The sequence below is a fragment of the Cebidichthys violaceus genome, unplaced genomic scaffold (genome assembly GCF_023349555.1).
Source record: "Cebidichthys violaceus isolate CVI_PGR_0920_01 unplaced genomic scaffold, fCebVio1.0.p SCAF_3, whole genome shotgun sequence".
NCBI lineage: Eukaryota > Metazoa > Chordata > Actinopteri > Perciformes > Stichaeidae > Cebidichthys > Cebidichthys violaceus.
The window spans coordinates 9,307,081-9,331,058 of NW_027176483.1; the positions used below are offsets into that span (position 1 = coordinate 9,307,081).

General features: G+C 39.0%; 1 protein-coding gene and 1 long non-coding RNA gene across 2 annotated transcripts in view; one reads left to right on the forward strand and one right to left on the reverse strand.

Annotated features, from left to right (window-relative positions):
• LOC137881119 (uncharacterized) lies at positions 1 to 15,416 on the reverse strand. Its single transcript, XR_011103849.1, has 4 exons — positions 15,130 to 15,416; positions 14,000 to 14,150; positions 13,198 to 13,322; positions 1 to 87 (listed from the first exon to the last, which is right to left on the reverse strand). It is a non-coding gene; the product is annotated as an uncharacterized lncRNA (long non-coding RNA).
• The window catches only part of stra6 (signaling receptor and transporter of retinol STRA6), a 16,762-nt gene continuing 7,326 nt past the window's right edge, over positions 14,543 to 23,978 (forward strand). Inside the window, exons 1-7 of the mRNA XM_068722882.1 lie at positions 14,543 to 14,706; positions 18,000 to 18,397; positions 19,682 to 19,748; positions 20,625 to 20,707; positions 21,692 to 21,825; positions 22,401 to 22,567; positions 23,472 to 23,597. Coding sequence (XP_068578983.1) covers positions 18,327 to 18,397; positions 19,682 to 19,748; positions 20,625 to 20,707; positions 21,692 to 21,825; positions 22,401 to 22,567; positions 23,472 to 23,597 — 648 coding nt within the window. The 5' untranslated portion in view covers positions 14,543 to 14,706; positions 18,000 to 18,326. The remainder of the gene's footprint in view (positions 14,707 to 17,999; positions 18,398 to 19,681; positions 19,749 to 20,624; positions 20,708 to 21,691; positions 21,826 to 22,400; positions 22,568 to 23,471; positions 23,598 to 23,978) is intronic.

The following is a 23,978-nucleotide window of genomic DNA, read 5'->3' on the forward strand; positions in this document are numbered from 1 at the left end:
CCCGGGAGGGGCTGTGTGTGGGCTAGGTGGGTGCAACTGGTCACCTCCTGACTCCTCCTCCCACAGGACTTATCCACTCCACTCTGCCTGTGAATGTAGAGGTGCAAACATATGCAATGTTCTGAGGAGATCACACTTGTATGATTTTCTTTGTTATAATAAAGCTAGTGAGTCTCTTCTTTTTCTTGACTGTACGATACACAGCTGAGAATAATGTTGTCATGGTGTTTTCAGAAATGTTTGAAATTTTTCTCCGGGCTGCAGTACAGTACAGCACAGCACACACACACACACATAGACATACATAGAATATATATTCTATCTATTAAACATCTCCTCAGTAGAGTAGTACAAATTCATTTTTTTCATATGTGCACACATTCAGCAGAGCTGATCTGAGCTTCTTTTCAAATTCCAGAGGAGGCAGGGAGGCAAGAGGTCCTTTCCACTGAAATAACAGTGTAGTCTTTCGCAAGATGTTACAAAACACATTTCCACATAAGTCAGTCCAGCTCAAAATGCCTGGCTAATCACATGAACAGCCCACCATCCTCCCAAACCTTTGAACGGGCTAATCAAATATGCTCCCTCTCCCTCCAAGGGCCTAATCCCTCTTAGCAAGAGGTAAGAAACGTGCCACCTGCTTCCAGTCATACAGCTCGAGACCTGACTGCCCTTGTGACACCACGCTGCCCTTAATCTCTTGAACAAATGCATAGCTTCATCCCTATGCTGCTGCTTGATCTGGACTCACCACAGCATACATACATACATATTTCCACCATCGCTCGCCAAACTTTTGAATCTGGCTTCCAGGCCGGGATTAATAGACTTTGACCCAGAATATCGACATGAAATTTTAAGAAACGCATTAGCGTTTTTCTCATTTATAGACAAAGTCTGTAAGGGGAAGTAACATTTATCGGGCAACCCTAGCCTATGAGACGATCAATCTGCTAATAAATAGATTCACAATATTTCAAGTCTGTCGTGAAATAATAGTCAGGTGCTCATACTTACATTGAAACAGTTTTTGCATGCTGTAATCATTACTTATGTTCACACTGGCAATTATGAGGTCTCTTCCTAATTTTCTTCAATATAAGTGATGAGGTACACAATCCTATGTCCTCATCCAGAGCACAAATACGGTCCAAAATGTGTATGAAGCTAAGATGCCGCTTGAGCAGACTGACTTACACAAATCAAGTAGATATCTTCCAAATGTACTGTCTTGTTTTAACAGAATTCAATCTTTGCCATCTATCTCTCTACCACAGCTCATAGTAACATTGTCTATATGGGGAAAAATAGGGAATGAACAGGAGGAATAAACAGCAAGCTGTTTTGATGTATATATGGTTATGTTTAGTATTGTTTTAAGACACATTTTAAAAACGTGAACTTCTCCTTTAATCACATAAAATACATTGGATGAAGCCAAACTGCCTTGAGTCACTTGTCAGCAGACATGCAACATCTCCAGAGAGATGTGGAGAGACTGACGATGGACTTCCACAGTGAGGATGAAGCTTTTTCCAAACGCAGCATCTGTTCTAGATTCACAAACTGGCAACCAAACATTTATGGGCAACTGCGGTTTCTAGCTACTACAGTAATCAAGGGGTCTCTGTTAAGCAACATTTAAATTAACTACATATTAGCTTTACAAAATAGAAGAATGAACATCATCTGAAGTCAGGTATATGAACCTATAAGGAGAATGCATGTGAAGATGTGTTGAGTTTCCACCGAGCTTGTGTCACTGCTCTCAGCTGAGACGATGACGAATATGTGAAATGTATGAGAATAAATTCAGTATGAAGCATCAAACTATACTTAATTGTACTTGACATGTTAAATTCTTTAAATGCTGAATACATAAAAAGTGAATGAGTTCAATCTAGTATTTTGTGTTGAAACGAGCACAGTGCTGTCATCTTCCACAAACTGCCTACACAATATTTTCAGGATCAAATCAGACCAAGTTGAGATCTGAGTGTACTGGAAAAGTAGAGCAGTCGTGTTTAGATGAATCTCTCTGTATCAAAGTTGCCTTTAATTTGCTGCAGTAGCCAGTTCAGGATAACGTAGGTTATTTAAACAAGGCTGGAGATGTCTGGCTGCATTAGCATCCAGCCAGACTCTGCACCCAGAGGATTCAGCAGTGCCGGGAAAATCAGTCATTAAATTTGCAGGCGCTCTGCAGAGCTCCACTGTCTGCTTATGGGATGAGGGACAACACTTTATGGCCAGGATGCACTTACCACAGCACAGGTTTATATTTCTGATCCCCCCCCACAGATAAAGAGTCACCTGTAATATGACACAAAGGCCCAGGATGGTTTTGGTGAAGTTTAGTTGTACAAAGACGGGCAATATACCTTTATGAGATAGTGTGCCGTCTTTGAACAGCAGGGTCTTGAAAGTGCCCATTCAATATTTACAGAATACTAATAAGACTGTGCTAAAAATACACATTTGCCAGTACTTCATGCTTAAAATACGAGGTGTTCACATTATTATACTGTAGCCTTTAACAACAGTTTGCGTGTATGTAAATGTGCTTTTCAAAATGATTCAATAAAAATCAGTTAACAGCTGTGTGAAAGTCAGCGGCCGCTTTGTTAGGTACACCTGCACAATCTAATGCAAACCAATACAGTTATGCCGTAAAGTCTATTTTCGTGACGCCTAAAATGTTCCGTTTTTGTACACTGTCATAGAGGTGTTAATTAAATGATGTTGTGCCGTACTTGACTGCATTATATAATTTGTATCATTTCTGCATTTGAGGTGTTTCTAATATTCGGCCCCCCCTTGTGTATGCTAATAGGGAAGAGAGAAATTAGAAACACTTCTCAATATACAATGTAGCCAAGCACCTTTAACTATAACCTCATTGATAACATATAAATTAATTTACACATTTTTAACAATGTCACCAAAAATTGTACGTCATAAACTACACAAAAGGTAGAATTTATGGCAGTGCTGTTGTATTAGATTGTACACATGCACCTAGAAAAGTGGCCAGGGAATGTATATGAAAACATATGTTTTATAATATTTTCTCACAAAATAATGTGCCATGTACGCCATCAAAGAAAAAGCTGTTTGATGTTTACACCAAAAAAAAAGAAAGAAAAGATGACTGCAAAAGGGTTATGGGTTGCAATTTATGAATCTATTCAAGTTTGTTGTAGTGGCAGCCATTATTTCAGGCATACAGAATTCACAATTGTAGCTCTGCCATTATCATTTGATTGCTGGGGTGATTTTTGCCACGCTGCTGATTTCGGCAGCTAAACATTGACTTTGTTTACAGCTCTTTGTTCATCTATTGTAAACAAAGGATTTTTGTTGTTTCTCATTTCAAGTGCCCTTCCCCCATCTACCTTTTGTCTCTGAAAGCCCTAGTCTGTTGTTCGAAGCCTTCAATTGGAGCCTGCCCCCTCTCTTGCCTCAAAGCCGGTTGCAAATGAAAAATGTATGACTGTATGCCTTGAAAACCTCCATTTGAAGTGCTGCTGTTCCTCTGATGCTGCCCCCACTGATGGCGACTGCGTCTGCCGCCTCCATTCGACCCGCGCTTTTCCTCACAGTGGGAGTGCTAATCAGGGAGAGAGGGTGAGACAGTGTCCATGGCTTTACACTCCCTCAGTGGTGTTCACTAAACAAAGAATTTCTTTTTTTTTTGCCTGTGTGCAATAATAAGACATTGATTAGCTGCTTTTAAAAGCCACTAACTATAAACTCGCCCCCGCACAGTTCTCTCACAGTACAGCAATGTGTTTGTCAATGCAATATGCAAGATTTCATGGCTGCAAGTCAATGCAATCAACTAGACTCTACATGCTTTGCGCGCGCGCACACACACACACACACACACACACACACACACACACACACACACACACACACACACACACACACACACACACACACACACACACACACACACACACACACACACACACACCACCAAGGCTAATATTGTTAACAATAAAGCCTCTCATACAACCGCTAACTAACTAATCAACTACACAACAACTATGCCCTGATCAAATCCACACAGCACACTTGCCTCTCTCTCTACCCGACACGCACACGTATGTGTCGCTGTACAACTCTCAACCATGATGTGGGGGCAGAAAAAAATCAGCTGCTTCAGATTGCATTGCGGACCACTTGCAACAGCACTAACCATGGAATGGCCTTCGCAGAAACAATCGGGTATTCAATGGCAATATACAGTAAGAGGAAATACCACACACAATTCTGTAGCCATATTTGTGAATAAATGTTTTGCAATTTGAATAATGAATACTGCTGGACAATGCCTTTAAAAAGACATTTCAGTGACAATTTTAAATGACAAATAATATTTTTAAGAGGGGGGTCTCAGGTATGTATCACTCAATCAATCAATCAATCCCTGTATTTCACACACTGGTTAAAGGTGCTCATTGGGGGTAAAGTGCCTGTGATATATTGGCATTTTACTTTATCTATTTAACATTCAATAGTACAATATTTCAAAGGCAATCATTACACAATGGCTATTTGATACGAATAACATATTTTCCCACATTGACATGGACGCCTGACCAATGACATTTTTTGGTTAAAGTTTTGTTTGTTTCTTGTGGAAAAAGTGGCATTTTAGCACACTTTCCTAAAGAAATGTTATAATACAAACAGAAGCACAAAGAAAAAAAAGGTGATCAAACTAAACATTGCAAGGACAATTAATAATGAGAAAATATTCACACATTTTCAAAAGTTTAGATACTTCAGCTGAAGTCTTGCAAACTGGTGAGAAGCAAACGTACACTCATGTTCACAGGAAGAGTCCAAGATGTTGTTCATTAATGGGATTGTGTAATCTTCAAATATGTGTATTGTGTAACGCTTGCCATATGACATTATTTCAAATAGCTGTGAAGCACGTCTTTAAATCATTCAGTGGGGAAGGAATTATCTGTAACCTGAAAAAGATGTTTTCACACATCCCTTAGGATGGTTGTGAAATGTGCAAACATTAGAAAACAACAAAACAATATGCTAAGTATCATTCACAAATTAGCACAACAACACATTTAAGAATATATAATAGAAAATAAAGAGCTCCTCAGTAAGATGAGTAGAAGATAAAATGGCTAGACTGCTTTAACACCTGAGCCACATAGTAACATACAATGTACAGTACATGGGAAATATCAAAAATGTAGATTTGACTAACACGAGTTGAAGAATTCTTGTGCACAAAGGCCTTGACAAAGCCTGCTCTCATGCAGCAAGTCACACCGGTTCCTAAGCAACAGGTAATTTCACAACACATACTGCTGTATGTGCAGCAGCAGCTTTTCATAGCAGGGTTTCCAGCCAATTTAAAGTCACATCTGATGGCAACCTTGAGCCACTCAATACTGTTCATGTACCTCTGTTCAAAGCCGGAGGGGGGTGATATCACACTTGTCACTGGAATAATTAGTTGAGGACAATGAAGCAGCATTCATCTTCAGCAGCAAGGTCTTCTCCAGCGCCACGTGAAGCAACATTCCCCTGCACAACCTAAGGTTTCCAGGCGCAGGTTGCCGGGTTTAAACAGTTATGATGAAAACCAACCCATCACAAGGTTGCTTCCAAGAAGATCCTCAATAACCTTTAGAGTTATCAAAATATTGAGGCAAAGCCTTGTGCTCAAGTTTGAATGATTCAGCAAGTCTGTGTGATAATACTGTGTGTGGAGATTGTTCAAAGTTAATCCTTGACATGTCTGGAGACATGCAGATGAAACTGAGTCAATGTTATCATTATTGTTCTATACATGTGCATTAATTACCAACAGGAACTAGTCATGAAATATGGAATTAAAAGATAAACCTGTTGTTTTTTCCATAGTTTGACAATATGTCGACAATAAGAAAAATATTGAATATTACCAGTCTTGTTTCTTAAAGCACTAGTGTTTAGGATTTAATTAAATCTAACGGTGAGGTTGCAGATTGCAACCAACTGAATATCTCTCCGCACACCTCCCCCTCTAAAGCGTGTCACTGAACTACGGTCGCCTTCAGGCATGGTGAAAATGTGAAAGGCTCCTGCTAGAGCCAGTGTTTGGTTTGTCCCTTCTGGGCTACTGTAGAAACATGGCGGACTCTGAAGAGGACCTACTCCCTATGTAGACATGAAGAAATCCTTCTAAGTTAATAAGAAAACAACGATTCTTAGTTTCAGGTGGTTATATGAACATATAGTTATGATTATAATCCATTTCTGCCAATAAATACCCTCAAATGCTACACACTGGCCTCTAAGTGTTTTCTATTTTAATATGTTTCATTGTAGGCAGATAGTGTGTCACATGTTGTCAGTATTTTATCCTGACTAATAATCTTAAAAAGCTATTTCTTGCAATTAATTGACCTTGGATGCAAATTTTGACACACAAACAAGCCAATCAATACAAATCAAGAATCCAACTTTTTTGTACCTCACAGCTTCATAAATACATGTGTATTTAATATTAATTTCATCAATGAGAGCTCCGTGCCAAAGCAGCATTATTCTTTCTTTATAAACTAAAAACGTATTTATCTCATGAGATAATATATGAATATCATATATTTTCTGCCCTTACCCTTGCCTCAGAAAATGAAGATCATTTTGGTTTTGGGATTCACAAAAACAAAATAAAAAAACAGTGTGCTGCTGCGGATGGACAACAACACACCACTAGCTCAATCTCACGGGACTCCAGACTAGTCAATATTTCAGAGCAGGGCAAGAAATTTTATATGGAAGAGGAAAGATAGTGGAGAAAAAAAGCAGGGAGGAAGAGCAAAGAGTAGATATAGGAGAGAATGAAGGCCGACTCCTGTTTGCCTGCTTCTGACCCAGAGCAATAACATGTCAGCAGAGGATTTCAGGGATTCAAGCTGTCAATCAACAAGATACAGAGGAACGGTCCAAATGGAGTACAGAAAAATAAACATTTTACTTCCATTCTCTCTGCAACATTTATTGAACACGGGACGGAAAAACAATAAACCTGGTCAACAAATCACTCTCATGTTGTTGCTGTTGTTAAGTAGTTTGTTTTTTTCTGTTTCAATTCAAAGCTTACATGTAATGAAAAAATGCCCAATGCGGTAGATTATGTGGATCCAGCTTTTAGTGGAAACACAAACATGGTACAAGCATTTCATGACACAGTGCAATAACTGCACAAAATCACAGCCCGATACCACAGAACAGATGTTAGATCAATGCCAGAACAAAGGCTTTTTTACTTTAAAGCAAACAGCCGAAGGCATGTAACGTCTAAATGTTGCTGCCTACTAAATAAAAGGAGGAGCCTCACTGTGCTGCACAGCTCACGTTCTCCAGAGGCAGAAATTCCCAGCAGGTAAAAGTCAGATCTTTTGTCAAGATCAGGGTACACTTTGAAAAATAATGACCGTAGAGTTTTCTTATCTGTTGTGCATATCAATGGTATAATGGAGACAGTGAACAGTGTGGAATTCAAACACTATCTCTCTGTCTCTCAAATAGTGCAAATACACAAAGCAATTCGGAAAAAAGTCACTTTGAATAATGTGCTATTTAGAAAGACAATCTGACAAAAAAAAGATCTTGGCTAATTCCACACAAATGATCCTTTTACTGCACATGTACACCACACAACATTGTTAAAGATGAACTAAATGTATCCACTATTATAATTAGTTACAATAACAACACTTCTGAATTTACTGCACCTTTGGGGTCTGTTAAGCAAATTGGCCCTGAAGTGCCGCCATTCTTCCCTCATATGCAAGCCGCCTCCCTTCTACTCACTGCGGCACGAACATGCAAATGACAATCTGTTGCCATACTAATTAAGGTCTAGGTCACGCGAAAGAGAGCTGTGTGACTCCTTGAGCTCAAAGAGGCGCTTTAGGACCCAATCACACTGTGGCAGCCTATTGAGGAAGTAAGGACTGTGATGTTATGAAAAGTGTGTCATAAATCATCTTTGAAGCAGAATTGTAGAACCCTGAAACAAAAAATGAAATGAAAAATAAGAAGCGACATGATGTATTCTGCCCTGCCCATAGCATGCCCACAGGGGGTTTCCTTACTGGCTTATCGTCAAACCTCTCAGGGAAACGTGACTCACTTCTCCACGGCAGTCATCCGGGGAATCAATACCATGATGTCACTGTGACAGCAGGTGGATATCAAAACCAATACCGGTAATAGATCAGGGAAACCATAATCGCAATTGCAGTAACATAATACTTGGCATATGTTCGCAACAATGCATAAAAACACTATCAGTAAATTATTGTAATAATTATTTCCTCTATGTGGATAATTCAACAGTGCACCCCTGGCTGAGCAGAAATAACATCACATATTGTTCACACGACAAATTACAGAGCAGGTTTGAGGAAACACACAGTAGCAGGAGGTGACACAAATGCTGCTTTGACAATCAAATCCTGTCTTTAAGAATCAGCCACTCTCTTTTATCATCTGATCCTGACTCTGAAACACATCAGTTCAGATTATCTGAAAGTCATTTACTTGCAGATCTGTTTCAAGTCTAACACTTCAATCGCGCCCTACAGAAAATACTCCAGTTCAAGCATTACACAACATTGTCATTTGTAAATTACACCAGCGTTTTCTTGTGTCAGACCGTGTTTACCGAAACCTTATTTATGGCTGCAAGCATTCCTCCTTTAATGTTGGATGAATACGTGTGTCTTTGTTCAAGTGGTGACATGTGGAGGGCAGCCTTTTGCTAATGGAGTCTGGCGTGAGTGATCTTTGCAGGAGACGTATGCGGTGTGACAGCTCCACAGTCTCTATGGGATTTACCGTCGGCTTCAGAGAACACCCAGATTCCCGGTCGTCTGGCCATTTGTGCTGAACTGACTTACAAATCATCCTGCTGACCACTTCCCTGTCTTCAAAGAAATCACTTCAATCTATTAACGGGAACGGGAGAGATGGAATTAGTTTTTCAAAACTCCAAACACAGCTCTTAACTGAAATCAATGCATAATCTAATGTATAATGAACATACTGCATGTATAAAAATGATGTGCTGTTACATTAAACTGTAATTAAGATCCTTACATCAACAGTGTAACATTTTCTTATCTATTTTCTGTCAGACTTGTTCAGGATAACCGGGTGTTCGTCTCTGTTCTCACAAAACACCCGCTTCAGTAACACACCTCAAGACAGGAACGGTTTATGACTGCGGGTCAAAATCCCTACGCTGACAGGAGACCAGGTAGAAACAAATATCTACGCTGTAAAGACGCCATCATTCCTACGCTACAAGCATTTCTGTTATGAAAGGAAAACGGATTTATTTTGTGCCCAATGGAAGCAATTTCATTCTTAATATTGATCCTTTTCAGCTATGAACCAGAAGTCTCAGACTCCATAATAATTTATGTTGCAGGTATAAGACTCTCCTATGATGAGCATATAGTATTAACATTTCACATCTTACATCAAAATTGTCACCTGAATATGGAATACAGTTGTACTTATATTTATGTTCTCAAAATATTTGAGACCCATGCATATCCAGTATATACTGTCTGTAGAGGAAAAAAATACATGAACTCTTTATAGTGTAATCTGGTGAAGTCCAACAACAACACAAAACATGGCGTGAAAATTGATATAGAGTCATTTCAACATTTCTCTGACACAGTTACCGGAATGGACACACACAACTATGTAAATCTAGCTATCAGCCACAGTTCTACCAGTGTGGCCAATAAGTGGCTGTTACAGTCACCATTATAAAGCCTCCTGATGTAGACTTAGAAAGATCATAACATACATTTTCTCTCTCCGTCTTTTGTACATAGCAGGATATTCCCCACAGCTGTTCATATCCGAGACAAGCTCTCGATTCAGCCTCATTCCAGCAGAGACGTGTGAAAGTCAAGCATCTCTGAACACACAGTGAGATGTGTCTGCAGCTTCAGACTATGAATACATTATTCATCAGAAAAATCTGACTCTCGCAGACTGGGGGGGACATGCTCTCTTATGAAAACTGGTCAAATTCAGGCACTGTGGCACAAATGATGCTCAGCCAGACATTGGATTTACAAATACCATGGAAGAGTCACTTAAGGAATGTTTGATTCTAGCTATGGAAAATACACTAAACGTTCAATACTTTGCATTTTGTTATCCAATGTTACGTTAAATGTTTCTACTTTTGAATACAGTGGTGATGAGAGTAACCAGGATGCTGAAATGAAGGTAAGATGGTTTCCAATTTATACAGCACAGATGTTAAGAATTTAATAAAAACATACTATACATATCTAAAGAAAAACAACACACACACACACACACACACACACACACACACACACACACACACACACACACACACACACACACACACACACACACACACACACACACACACACACACACACACACACACACACGTAAAATGCTGAATCTTGTGTGCTCAGAGATTCAAACCTAAAAAAGCTAATCAGTATTTCGCTGCCTTCAATTAGCTCTTTTGGGACATTTTGGAAAATGTCTCACTTTTGAGAGCAATTGGGTCAGGCATTCTGGGGTGAAATTTAATTTCATAATCAAAAACTCTCAGATGTGAGAAATGCAAATCCCGCATCAGACTGACACAGGACATGTTGCTTTGACGGGGAAATCCATATTCATAGCATGTTTTCTGGGATAAATTTACATTCTTCCTGATGCAAATTCCAAAACTGCAGCAACGCACTGCTGTCTTTGTGTTGTTTTGTCATGTTTGCCTTGTGTAGCAAATGGGCTACAACTGCATTTCGTTGTGCAACTCTGTGTTGCATAATGTAGATACATTATTCTTGAGTCCTTTTTCCTATATTAAAAGCTACTGGCCTTTCCCTAACACCTAAATAATGAAATACCATTCTTAAAGAGCAAAGTACAAATTAAATAACAAACAAAGCAAATCGTGCTCCTGATTCCAGGAAATAAAATAAAGGTCTTGAAAACATATCAATGTGATTTCACTTTTAAACTCCTGTTTATAGGTGATAAGATAAGACTGCAACATCCGAAATTCAACAGCAAACCAATAATCCACAGCACACATGACCCACATCTCCAAAGCCTTTCAATTTATGCTCACACAGACCACCCAAACAACACACACACACACACACACACACACACACACACACACAGAATGACAAAATAGAGGCCATGGCAAGGACATCATCTATCACGCTGACACACACAACACCCCAACTAAAACACACACACACACACACACACACACACACACACACACACACACACACACACACACACACACCCCGTCTAAAAGAGCAATAAATACTAATATCCTTTCTCTCATTTACAAACTGCTTCATCCTCTTTATCTCACTACAACACATAACACAGTTTTGGCCACACTGTTAGGAAAGTATGGATTAATTTGTAATTTCCTTGCATTATATTATAAAGGTATAGAACAGCTCCATTGCACACACACAACAGAAAAATTATGGCTGTACCTAATAAACTGGCAAGTCAGCGTAAATATACACAACTATGATGTCTAGAAAGTATTTCGACAGTAAAAACATTGAATGTTAAATGTCATTAACATAAATAGATCATAAAAATCCAATCTAATTCTTGAGTGTGTGCGGCGTGTTTGCCAAGGCGTTTAACAGTTATATAAAGAGGATTATTACAAAGCAACTCAGACACGACCCTGCCTCCCCGCTATAAATTCAAGCCTCTTGTCAGGCAGTCGCAGCAGGAACGCGACAGACAGAGCGCTGCACACTGGTGTGTCTGCGGCAAAGTGATCATGACCACTTTAATAACTATCAGGAAGATTTGTACTTGTCACGGGCTCCTTATATATAACATCCCATTCTCAGCACTCATAAGTTGGGAAATAAATCTTTCACTCCCCGGCCTACCACAATAACAGCAATATATCAAAACAGAAACGACCTGGAAGACTGAAATTGATTTTTTTTTCTTTCGAGTTGTCGTTTAGGTTCAATCAACCTTACATGTCAAAATGCAATATGAAAGCTCATCTACCACAGATTATTAACATCATAGGGCCAGGAAATGCTCTGGATAAGTGTTCCAGATTTAATCACACTGATTGCTTTTGTCAAACTAAAATGAAAATAGCTCAGCTAAAAAATCATCAGTATACTGTATAATCCTTTGTGTACATTTTGACTCGTGTACTATTTTTGCCAAAATTGTAAGTATACCAAAAAGAAGTTTTATCCTTGTTTAAAAAAGGAAGCACAATAGATGCAGTATTGATGTCTTTCAAAAATGAAAAAGGAATTAAAATTTCCATTCACCTTTAAAACAACAGCACGGTTGTAATCTTTGTAAAAGTAAATGTCATACTATGCCACATCAACCCCACTGTATACAATAATGTGTACGGTACACAAGGACTCATTGTATTTTGGCCATGGGCCCAAGTGTAAATTATTAATTAAACATTATAATGTAAATCCGAGCTGTTTTTAACTCAGCCAAATTTGAGGCATCTGGGTGGAGAGAGGGAGTGACTGAATTATTATGAAATGTACAACTGGCCGGCCCCATTCAACTTCATTACAGCTGTCAACAGAGATAAGCAGTTCTTTCATGTTCGCTCAAAAGTACATGTTTTTCAGCCTCAAACACACACAAATCCAATTATGTTCTAATTGAGTGTTACAAGGCTCATTGATTATGACAGAGGCAGTGCAGCCGACTGAGCCGCAGAAAAATATCCCCAGTAATTAGCCCTCTGCACCCAGGAGGCCTTCAGGAGGCATGATTTAATATTGAGGCAATATTTCTCAATATTACTCAATTTGGATCGACTTTGCCAGCAATGAAATGCTGGAATTTCAAGGCAGATAGAATTGGATTTTTTGTATCCATCCGAGGCATCTTAAATCAAAACTAAGTATAACTAAATAAAGTCTATCATAGAATCTAATTCATTCTCTTTATTGGGACAGCTGCGATGTCAGATTGCTAATTCAGTTGCGGAGTCAGCGAGTTAATAATTATGATGCTTTTCCTTGTGGTATGATTACTTTGGTTCCTCAAGAGTTATTTTGAGTCTGTAGACCGAATTACTGGGAAACAGTCAGGGGAGGATGTACTCACTTGCTTTCACGTGACGGTCAAAGGAAGGCCATCTTTGGCTGGTGTGTAAGGGAACAAGTCAGGACTCTCAGGACACATAAAAAGCTTGCACTTGAGATTTCCACTTCAGTGTTGGAGGCAGGAAGCTAAGCAAAAGAAGAATAACAAACTGTTCTTGAATTCAAACTAATGGACACACATTCATGTGTGAGCCCTGAAGGTAAAATCCTAAAATACAAATGATGTTGATCATATAAGCATATTGTTTCTGAGGTCAATAAAGACATTATCTTTCCCTGCACTGTTGTCACTAATGAGGCAGTGAAAAGACAGTGGAGCCCTGTGGCAAAAATTGCATTTGTGAATGGCTTCTTTGTGCCCAAAATCCTGATATAATGATGCCAAAACCACAAGAAGCTTATATTAGTAGTGACATTTTTTTTTTTTTTTTTTGAATGTAACTGCTCCAGTTATATGAGGGGCTGGATTTGGGTGAAGTTCTGGTGTTGCTGTAACCCCAAAACTGGTCTAGGATCATGGACAGAACCCCTAACCCATCAGAGTCTGACTACATGAAGGAAGACAGTGAACATCTGCTCTCAGTGCATCAACAGAAAGTCACAATGACGCTACAATGTGACTGTTGGGAGGAATTGATAAGTATGGCAAAGAATCTCTTACTTCAACATCAACCATTTGATCTAAGCCCCTCACAAGCAGAGCTTCTGCGTTCAGGTGAACGTCATGGTTCTGATTAAATTAATCTTGAAATTATAAATGGTGACAAAGACAAATCAGATTGTTGTGAAGGTGTAAACCTTACCCATGCTGGTCTGCACAATAGTATTCATCAAGAATTGGTCTGAAGGAAGTCTCCAGCACCAGGTTATCGGTGTGTAACAGAAATGAATGTCTTGGTTAAACGTCACAGTCACCACCTCAGCTTCCTTCCCTGCATCGTTTTGACAGAACTTCTGCAAAATCAGAAATATGTGTCAGAATATACAGTAATGTTTTGTTATGCAACTATGGCAGGAACAACCTCCTCTTTGGCCTGAAATGTCCACAGAGCAAAAAAAAACAGCAGGCTGTCACAAAGGTCATTGAGTACACTTAAAATGAAGACATAGCTAAAACACACTTAACATGAAGACACAGCTAAAACACAAATGCAAACTTGAAAAATATGATTTTCATCTATAAAGGCATACCCAAATGACACAGACTTTAGTATTGTTCAATACATATATTGCAAGATGTCAGCATTCTCATTCTTATCAAGAACTTGACCTTACTTGTCACCTTATTTGTCTCGTTTATGATGTTCTTACCACAACAAGATAAAGACTGGCCAAAGTCCCAACCATACATGGCATGTGAGGTGTCCAGAGAAACGAAAAGTTGCTGTCTAGCTTGTTGTTTTGTTTATGTAATTATTAAACTTCTCCGAGCTGGGTGTATGGGGGAAAGGGATGAATACTCAAGTCATTTAAAGTCCCCCGAGCCAAGGGAGCGCAAGGTTAACACGAGGTAAGATCCTGATTTCAAACTGTAGAGAATTTTGTTGGCTGTAAACCAGTGTGAGGAATTTAACCGTTAACTATGGTCAGGTTATGCACAAAATGCAACCTTTTTTTTTTAAAGTATACTTCTTTGGCGCTTGATAAAATTACCTGTTGGTGCCAGCACTGCTGCTTTTACGTTAGTTCACCTTCCACGCCCACCTGGTGCTGCAGCACACCTGCACGCGGTCGGTAAGTAACGATAGCCGTAAAAGTGCGTAAAAGTGATTAGCATGTTTGCGCATTAAAAAAAAACACTCACAATGAAACAGCAAGTTAATTAAACGCCGGTCGAATCATATGTGCATAAAAAACACATTTAATTCCTCATGTAAGTCGCAGATAAGTTAGTCCAGTGCACGTGAAACAGAGGCACAGGTGATTAAGTTACCTGTCGTGGCTCTCTGGATGAACGTCTCTTTGTTGTCGGAAGATCAGGCTCAACTTCAAAGCCATGAAATTTGTCCATGATGTCTGTGTGAAACAAAATCCAGAGGACCGGGCTGCAGCTGCCTTTCACAGAAAGCAGGGGCACGCATGCTCAGCTGTGGGAAGCAGGACAACAATAATGTGTCCGCTTCATTGCTTTAATGTTGTGTGGTTGAATAAAATAAAGTGTAATTTTAATAAATGCCTCCAAGTTTAACAAAGTTTGGGTTCATAAAAGTGCCCGAATGATGAAATTGTGGATATGATAGTCTGTATGAAAAGTTATGGAGAGCATCTTTACTAAAAGGACAGGGCTTTGGCAGCAGTAATGGTCATGGAGGGGTGGGCAAATAACGTTTAAAGGTACCGTCAACCTTTTCTATATTCATGCATTATTTTTTTGTTTTAGTATCGACATCTTTTTAAGCACTGTAAGTATTTGTTAACTGAGTCTCCCACATTTAATTCGTTTGTGGATGCCTGACTTGTCACAGTTGATGATGCTGCTGTTTTGATTGTTAGAAATAGATTAATAAATCTGTAATTCAATTATGATTATTTTGTGCTTCATATTTTTCCAACCAAAGGGCTTTCGAGCCGACTTCCCTAAACCTGATACAAGTGAACTGTCCTGCTCAATCAAACTGTGCCTCTCTGTGATGTAATTATAACTGTTCAAAGCATTCTTTGTTCAGTGACCCCTTTATTTGCTGGGCTGCTTATTCTTCGGGAGCACATTTGATTTAGTGCTTTACTATGCTTGAGAAACCGCGTTTTCTCAGGAGTGTTAGGAGGGACGTTTTGTTGCTTTTTAAAGTTGTGTGACTGTAATCCCAGCATAATGAGTGTATGCTGACATGGAGGCAGTGTTGCAAAACTGACTTAGTCTCAGCCGGCAGCAGCTGAATGCAGGATTGATCTCTGCAGACATATTGCGAAAGATATATTTAACCTTTTGTGTATGTAACAAACTCCAGAAATGTGAGTGAGTGAGTGCAACTTGTTGCAGAAAGAAAATCATTTGAGCTAGGATGTTGCCATGACCGTTGACCTCGGCCTGTCTTTGTAACACTCACATGCTTGTCCTTTACTTACTTGGAGGGTCTGTGTGATCATTTTGCCTCTCTTTATACTGTCGCTGCTGTCATTCATTCTTTTGAATTCAATAGGAAGGACCTGCTGTCCAAATCGGCTTTTCTGCCATCTAAGAAATAAGTCATATTCCTGTTTTCAGAAGAACAGGCGAGACAGCATACGAAAAGAAGGAAAACATTGATAGCCAAAACTGTGATGTAGCGGAAGAAAAGCCAAGAAAAAGAAAAGTATTTTGTTTGTGATCCACCAGTTGAGTCTGCTAGAATTTAATGTCACAGAGTTTTGTCATGACTCAGCCACTACTGATGCTGGTGGTAAGAGATGAGCCAGGTCACACTGTCATAAGACAAACTCATCAAATGTTTTTCAGTTTTAACCTAAATCTATTGAGATCTTTTTCTTTCTCAATCAGTCGGTCTGTAAAGTGGCAGAGAATAGTAAAATTGTTGCACATTGCAATTTCTCAACAACTGCCCAAAACCCATTGGTGGATTGTTATAAAGTGTATTTTGAAATTTAAAATCTAATAAAAGTATTTTGAAAGAAGAAAAAAATTGCAAATCCTCACATTTGAGCAGCTGGAGTCATAGAACATTTGCCATTTTTGCTTTGCAGATGATAAATTAATGATCAAAACTGTTAGTGATCAATTTCCTGTTGCTCACCCTATCAATTAATCAATTAATCTTTTTGGGACTAATGTTTGTTAACAGAAAAGTAAGAGAAACATAAGTGGTATGTAACTACCAACAGTGCAATAGATTTTACTCTGGTGATTTTTTTGAATGTTTTCATTGAGATGACTGTGATGATTTAAAAAAAAAAAAAAAAAAAGTGCATTGGTAAGTTGAATTTGTTCTTGAAGGCTGATATTATAAAGTCTACTCTCCTTTGTAAGTCCATACAATGGAGAGTTGTCCATGTTTATTGTTGGACATTATTTGTGCCTTATGAACTGACAAAAGACACCATTGGTATGACAAAAAAGCTTCCATGAAATTCCTTTCCTCAGGGCAGTGTGACTGTACCTATTGTTAAATCCATTTCAGCATATCGTGTACTCATATCATGTTGAAAACGTAGATTTACCCCTCCCTCATTCTGATCTTTATCAGTTGTTTACAGGATGACTTTCGTTACTGTTTGGAAATCACCAGTTGTCACAGTTTCAGGAAAACCATGTTTTTCTTTTAAACAACGTAACTTGATACCAGTAGGGAAAATTAAAGATGCAGGTATCTGGTTTAGCAAACTGTTTCCACATGAATATGCCCATGGACATCTTTATTTGCATTTATCTGCAGAAGACAAGGTAGTGGGTTGAATGAATTCTTCCTTGATCCTTATCAAGCTGAAGGTGCAGAGTTATAATGTGTGATCTGACTGGCTGTCCTGAAAACATGCAGTTCATCCATCCGGCTTTGTTTGGTTCCACTAGGTAACATTTCACAAATGTAATTGATCCATGACTTAGTGGAACAACATGTGAATCAATGTAATACTCGGCTCTGATGGGAAAGACTCATCGCTCCCATCTACCCACACAGTCCTACAGTAGCTGGAGTTTTTATAACTCTGCATATCTGACCTCTTCAACTATCGGCCACAGGTCCAATAACACAAGCCCAAAAGTAGATGTAATCCCTATAAATCGCAGGTGGCCTTCCAGATTGGCTGCCCAGATCTCCACTTTTTCCCTCCTTTCACACACTGCCCCCCCTCTCACTCTCTCCCCAGGATCCCAGTGTGGTGGTAACCCTCAGCTGAAATAGGGCCTTTGCAGGGTGGAGGCAGCACGCTGCAGCCAGGACCTGTCACATTACTCTCAGCTCCACAGTGGGACGAGGGCACCTGAATACAGGCTGTGAGGGAGAGTAACGTGAGTGAGAGTGAGGGCTAGACCGAACACAGGGAAGCAAGGACGCCTCTGCAGCAGCAACTGAGTACAACTTGGGAGACACTTTTATCTCTTGAGTCAAGTGGATCGCAGCAGTGTGTCAGCACAGATTGTGGTTAAAAGTACTCCTGTAAGACTTTGGATCTGTTTAAAAAAGAGACGGCACAATGGATAAGGATGACATATCTGACTATGAGTACCCAGACCTGGATCCTTTGCCGTCCATAATTGAAGCAGAGTAAGTACATTCTAATCGTCTTATTGAAGATTCTAAATGTCAACTTAGTTTAGTTTTATTTCTGTTTGTATAAAACTCAAAATGTCCAGTTTGTCCATTATTTAACTTGTGTTAATAGTTATTCAAACTTGTTTGTCTTAACAATTTTGCAGTGAGATACAGCTCTCATTGAGATATTAGGTGACACTTGGCACATTTCTACGGTGCCAGTGTCAGTGTGTGGTCTTGTTTCTGTTCAGTATTTCAGTAGAAGCTGGCTCATTTTCATGCATCGAGAACACAGGTTTTAGGTTTGGCCCCAGAATTTTAGCAAAAGTGCATTCAACCCAAAATAACTCTGTTTATACTGTAAATATTTTCAACCTCAAAAAAGAAGATGTATTGTACCATACAAAGTAAGATGTACGATTCGAAGCTGATACTGACAGTCTTATCGCATCATTCTTTGCTCCTGGCCCATCCCACAATGCAACAGGGCACATGCAGTATTTCCAGTTTTTTTGGGATGTTTCTTACACCTAAATTGTATTTCCATGTGTACATTGTCACCAACTGATTAATAGAATATGGGTATTTAATAATGGCCTCAGATGAACAGTAGGACAGCAATACGATGGAACAAGTGTTATTTATCACCATGGTAAGCTAAAAAACTGTCTGGCTGTCATATAAACTGTGTTGAGTAGTGGTTGCCACTACTGTAGATCACTATATTTTAGCTAGCTGCTTTGTAAACACTAAAATGTCCTGCTGTGCCTCCTCCTCAGCCAGCTCTGAATGAGAATTTTGACATAGCCTTAAATTTACGCTCTGCCATATTACAAATTCACACATTGTTTGAACAGGTAAGAGACTGTTGTGATAAATGTCAAAACATTAATTCTGGAAGCTTCCATCTCTATGCTCACAGATCATACAGTGAGTGTAGCATTTTCCTAAATAAGTTTCCCAACCTAGAATATATTATGTGTGAGGCCTTCTCTGAATATCAGTTGTAATAACTACCTCATGACCAGGCGTTCCTGCTCTTCCACTGTACAGGAACTTGAACATAGGCATTTGTTGTTTTCCTGTGTCACGCTGATACCAATCCGTTTAAATGCAAATCTCTGCTGTGGGATTTTAGCTACAAAGTTTCCAGCCACAAATGGTCCTGACAGTGACGTGTGAAAGGTTTATAGGTGTGGGTCTGCTCAGTGACTCAAATCCTTGAGTCTTAAGTTTGATTGTTTTGCTCATGTGTAGATGTTTTGTTCCTTCTTTTTTTTTCCTTTCTTTTTTTAGAATAATCCTTCCATGTGATCCTACTGCTGATGACAGGCTCTACCACATATGCATCACTGCAATATCTGTAAGTTCTGTTGGATTAATGTGATGCAACATTACACTGTTATGATGTTCAAACTCACTGGGTGCCTGATATCACACCTTTTTCAAACATTTTATCACAGGAAAGAAAATCATCATCTCTCTATGGCACATCATAAAACACTAAGTTATGCACGGTTTGGCTATCGAAGTCAGCCCTGTCTAATGTTTTCATTCATTGTTTGGCTATTAGTTAACAGGATGTCTCAAAAACGTTGGGAACAGGTTTTAATGCAATTTGGTGGGAAAAAAGGCCCCTAGTTCAAGGATCACATGATCTGGATCCAGTTGTGGGCCACACTGAATGATTCACATTACAAAATATGACTATATGCCTAGCAATATGTTTGGGTTTTTTTTAATGGAGATCCTGACCCCAAAATGTTAACTTAATATTTATCTAATATGTAATATATTTGCTCTCCAATTGATTTCCATAGAATCATATGAATCAAGTAATGCAAATGAAAAATGAATCTAATATAATAATGAGTGCAGAATATTCACCGATCTTGTTACTCAACTAATGTGAAATCCAGTAATGTTCACTACGATTAACATTCAAGTTAGTTTCTATTCTTCTGATGTCTGCTTTAAAGACGGTAGTTGGTCCAGACTGTCCCAAAGTAGAGCAAGGCCGTCATCCTCCTAAATGTGTCACAGGTCATAACAGATCATTGAACTCTCTCTGGTCAGTGATCCTGACTGATGACAACTCATTCAGACCACATCCATGGGGAGCACTAATGAGACACCGGGGTTTGGCAGGTTTGAAGCAGGGTCAGGTCTGAACCCTGGGGAATCCACAGCTGCATGCTACTGTGTAGATGAGGCTAACGGACGTTTCTCCTCCTCCTAGCTTGTTGTCATGCTGATCCTAGCAATCTTAGCCAGACGCACAAAGGTGGGCGACAGACAGAAAGGACTCTCAGGTTTACTCAGGTGAGGCTGAATTTTATTTTCTATCTCACCAAATGTGAAATCAAATAGCTGCTTGCTTTTATGGGACCATACTTGTAGCTTCGCTTGGTCCAGCCCAGTGAATTGCATATCATTTACATTACTATTGATCTTTGTTCCAAGTAAACAGCAGATTTATAGATTGATTTCCTATTTTTTTGGCAGTGATTGGCTTCCATTCATTTCAGTATGTTATGTTCCATAAACACTTACAGTAGGTTGAATGAACATTTGGCATAAGAGATGAATACTGCAGGTAGAGCTGGGTAATAATTATATATGATAATTTATCGTCTTTTGATGATAAATGAGTAAATAGTTAGCACTAAGTACACATTAGTATACAACACTTTCTGGTTATTTCATTTAATCTATTTGTTTACTGAATTACCAGAAAACATGCAATCTTGTGATTTGTTCTCGAAATATGAAATTATGGTTGCATTTACATGTTGTTGGAACATAAACAATATAGAAACATGGATGTTGAAATAATAACCGTTAGTTTGCCATTGTATAAAAGCAACTTTTAGCTAATTCTCAAGTTAAGGATGACTGGTGTTTCCCAACACAAACACGATTTTTAAAGCAGTGTGTACTTGCAACTGAAATAAAATAATTAATAGTACAAATGTTCTCGGCACTAATTCAATCGTTTGACTTGCTGATGTCCCTTGAGCAATTAGCCCCAAATTCGGCTCCGTTGGAGTTGCACAGTGGCCAACAGATGAAGCTGTGGTCATACAGGGTGACTTCCAGGTGTGAATGTGTGTAATTGTGGGGTTTGGTGCTGATGAGAGCTTTCATACTCAGTGAACCTTCCCTGAATGAATTTAGGTGAAAAACTGTGATGGACTTTTCAATCTCAACCCAGTTTTAAGGCTCAAAGTTGATTATACTACAGTGACATTCAAATGTGAGGCTGGTAACACGTGGGCTCTAAATACCTGCCGCTTGATTTCACAGTCCGGTCAACTTCCTGGATCATACGCAGCATAAGGGCCTTGCAGTGGCTGTGTTTGGAGTGCTCCTGTGTAAACTGTGGGGCCTGATCATATCGCCAAACCCCCTCCCCTTCACAACAGACACAGAGAATAAACGTGAGAAAGTCATCTTAGTTCTTCCTGCACTAGCATCAGCCTATTTTAATTCACTTTTTTACACAGATTGTAATTCTTTTACACTTTTTACTGTTTATATTGGTGGTTAAGATGTGTCACTGCCCCTCTATTGAACAAGTGGATAAAGGAAGATTAGGCAGCATCAAATGAACACACACATTATTTTTGTTAAATATCTGTGTTACGTAATTGGATTATTTTGTTTCCATGTGTCTCTTGTTATTTTCAACTAATCTTTACAAGAAGCTTTTTTTCTGAAATTAAATTACATAAGAATTGACTGTAAGGAGTTGGTTCCCTGCTACTTTACACAATCTCCAAAAGTACAAGGTTCAACAGAGTAGAAAATATAGTGACTATGCAGCAGAATTGGATATTAGAACTCTCATATTTTCCACACATTTTGAGAAAAGGTGTTTTAAGTGTAAAACTGAAGCAGAATTAGTTGTTTTTCAAAGTTTAAATTTTGTGTTGCTTCTCTCGTAAATCTCAAATCAGTGTTTATTGCTTTTGATGCTCTGCTTGGTCTTCACACAATTTTGTTGTATTTGCAGAGAACTGGGTGATTCTGGGAGTCTTCTACTACCCCGCACTATACTACCCTCTCCTGGCATGTGGTACTTTACATAATAATGTTGGCTATGTACTTGGTAGCCTCTTGTCTTGGACGCACTTTGGTGTTCTGGTCTGGCAGAAAATTGACTGTCCCAAAACACCTCTGGTAAGCAAAGATGGCATCTATAGCTGCTTTTCTGAGACAGAGATAGATTCATGAGGATTATAGTTATTTATATTGTCTAGATTGTCACTGGATTAACTTTCTTTGTAATGTGTCATTTGTCTGAGTTTTAAGGATTATTTCAGAGAAAATGCAGGTTTGTTCTGGTCTGGAAACCCGTTAATTGCCAAACAAGGCTGGTCTGTAGTACATGTAAGAGATGTGATTTGAAAAGATGAATATCAGGCTTTTCAGATGGACACATGGTTGGAGTTTTCAACCTTACTTAATCCCAGATTTTGTCCACGTTGTTTGGGTTTTCTATGAGATAAATGTTTAAGACTCAAAATAATTAGTTCCACTGTCTGTTGGTCTTAATCAAAAGCTTTGTCACAGTTAATCAGTTTAGTGTGTTTCAGTAAAGAGAGACACCCAGGCTTTGGTTGGTTTTCTTTTTTTCCTTCTTTTTTTTTAATAGTGGTGATGATCCCACCATGAGCTGGCACACACCAAACGCTGCAAGGAACATTTGAGCTGATCTGCATGACTAAGCTTAACACGAAGACAACAGAATACATTTGACTAAATATTATATTTCGTATAGTATTTATTTCTAAACATGGCAAAAACAAAAAATCCCACACTATTATATGACGGCAGTTGTCAAAACTTAATGATAACAACTTTAAGTATGTGAGCTTTTTCTATAGCACTAAATCAATCGAATCTGGTTGATGAAGGTCTCAGTTGTTTGTGTTGTGGTGGGAATCCCATTTGGCCAATATGCAGACTCCCACCACGTCACACAAAGCCATTTGTGTCCCCTTTTTGTGTCAATACGATGTAGTTTTAACATGTATTTCTTTAGTTGTTAGGTGATATAAAGTCTTTTTTTATTCTTTTGCAGATACACAAGCACTACTCCCTTTTCTCCAGCCTGCCCCAGATAGCTTGCTTGGCATTCCTTAGTTTCCAGTATCCCCTTTTTCTATTCAAGGGCTTTAATGGCACCGAAAAGAACAATGCTTCAGAGGTAAGTCTTGATCTGAGTGCAACTCCTTTGCATGTCTGCTCCAGGTTGGTTGCACAGTCCTTATAGCACTAATTGTTTGGCCTGCTTACATAACAAACTGGATACAAGATTGGTTTTCTACGTTCACCTAAGCATGAACTATTAAAAAAATCTCTCTAAGACGCACATTTCTTCTGAATCTGTGCACATGAGGAACCTTTATAAGCCACCTTCTAATCAAGGGGCTTATCGAGCTCATACAGTCTAGGCTGAGGGAAAATGTGAAGTCCAACGCAGCATGCCAGTCTAATCATTTTAAGTAGATTTGACGTTATTGGTTTATGTTATGTTCTTGAGCAGATTATGAAAAGGTTGCCTTGTTTTTTCCCTGAGGAGACACAA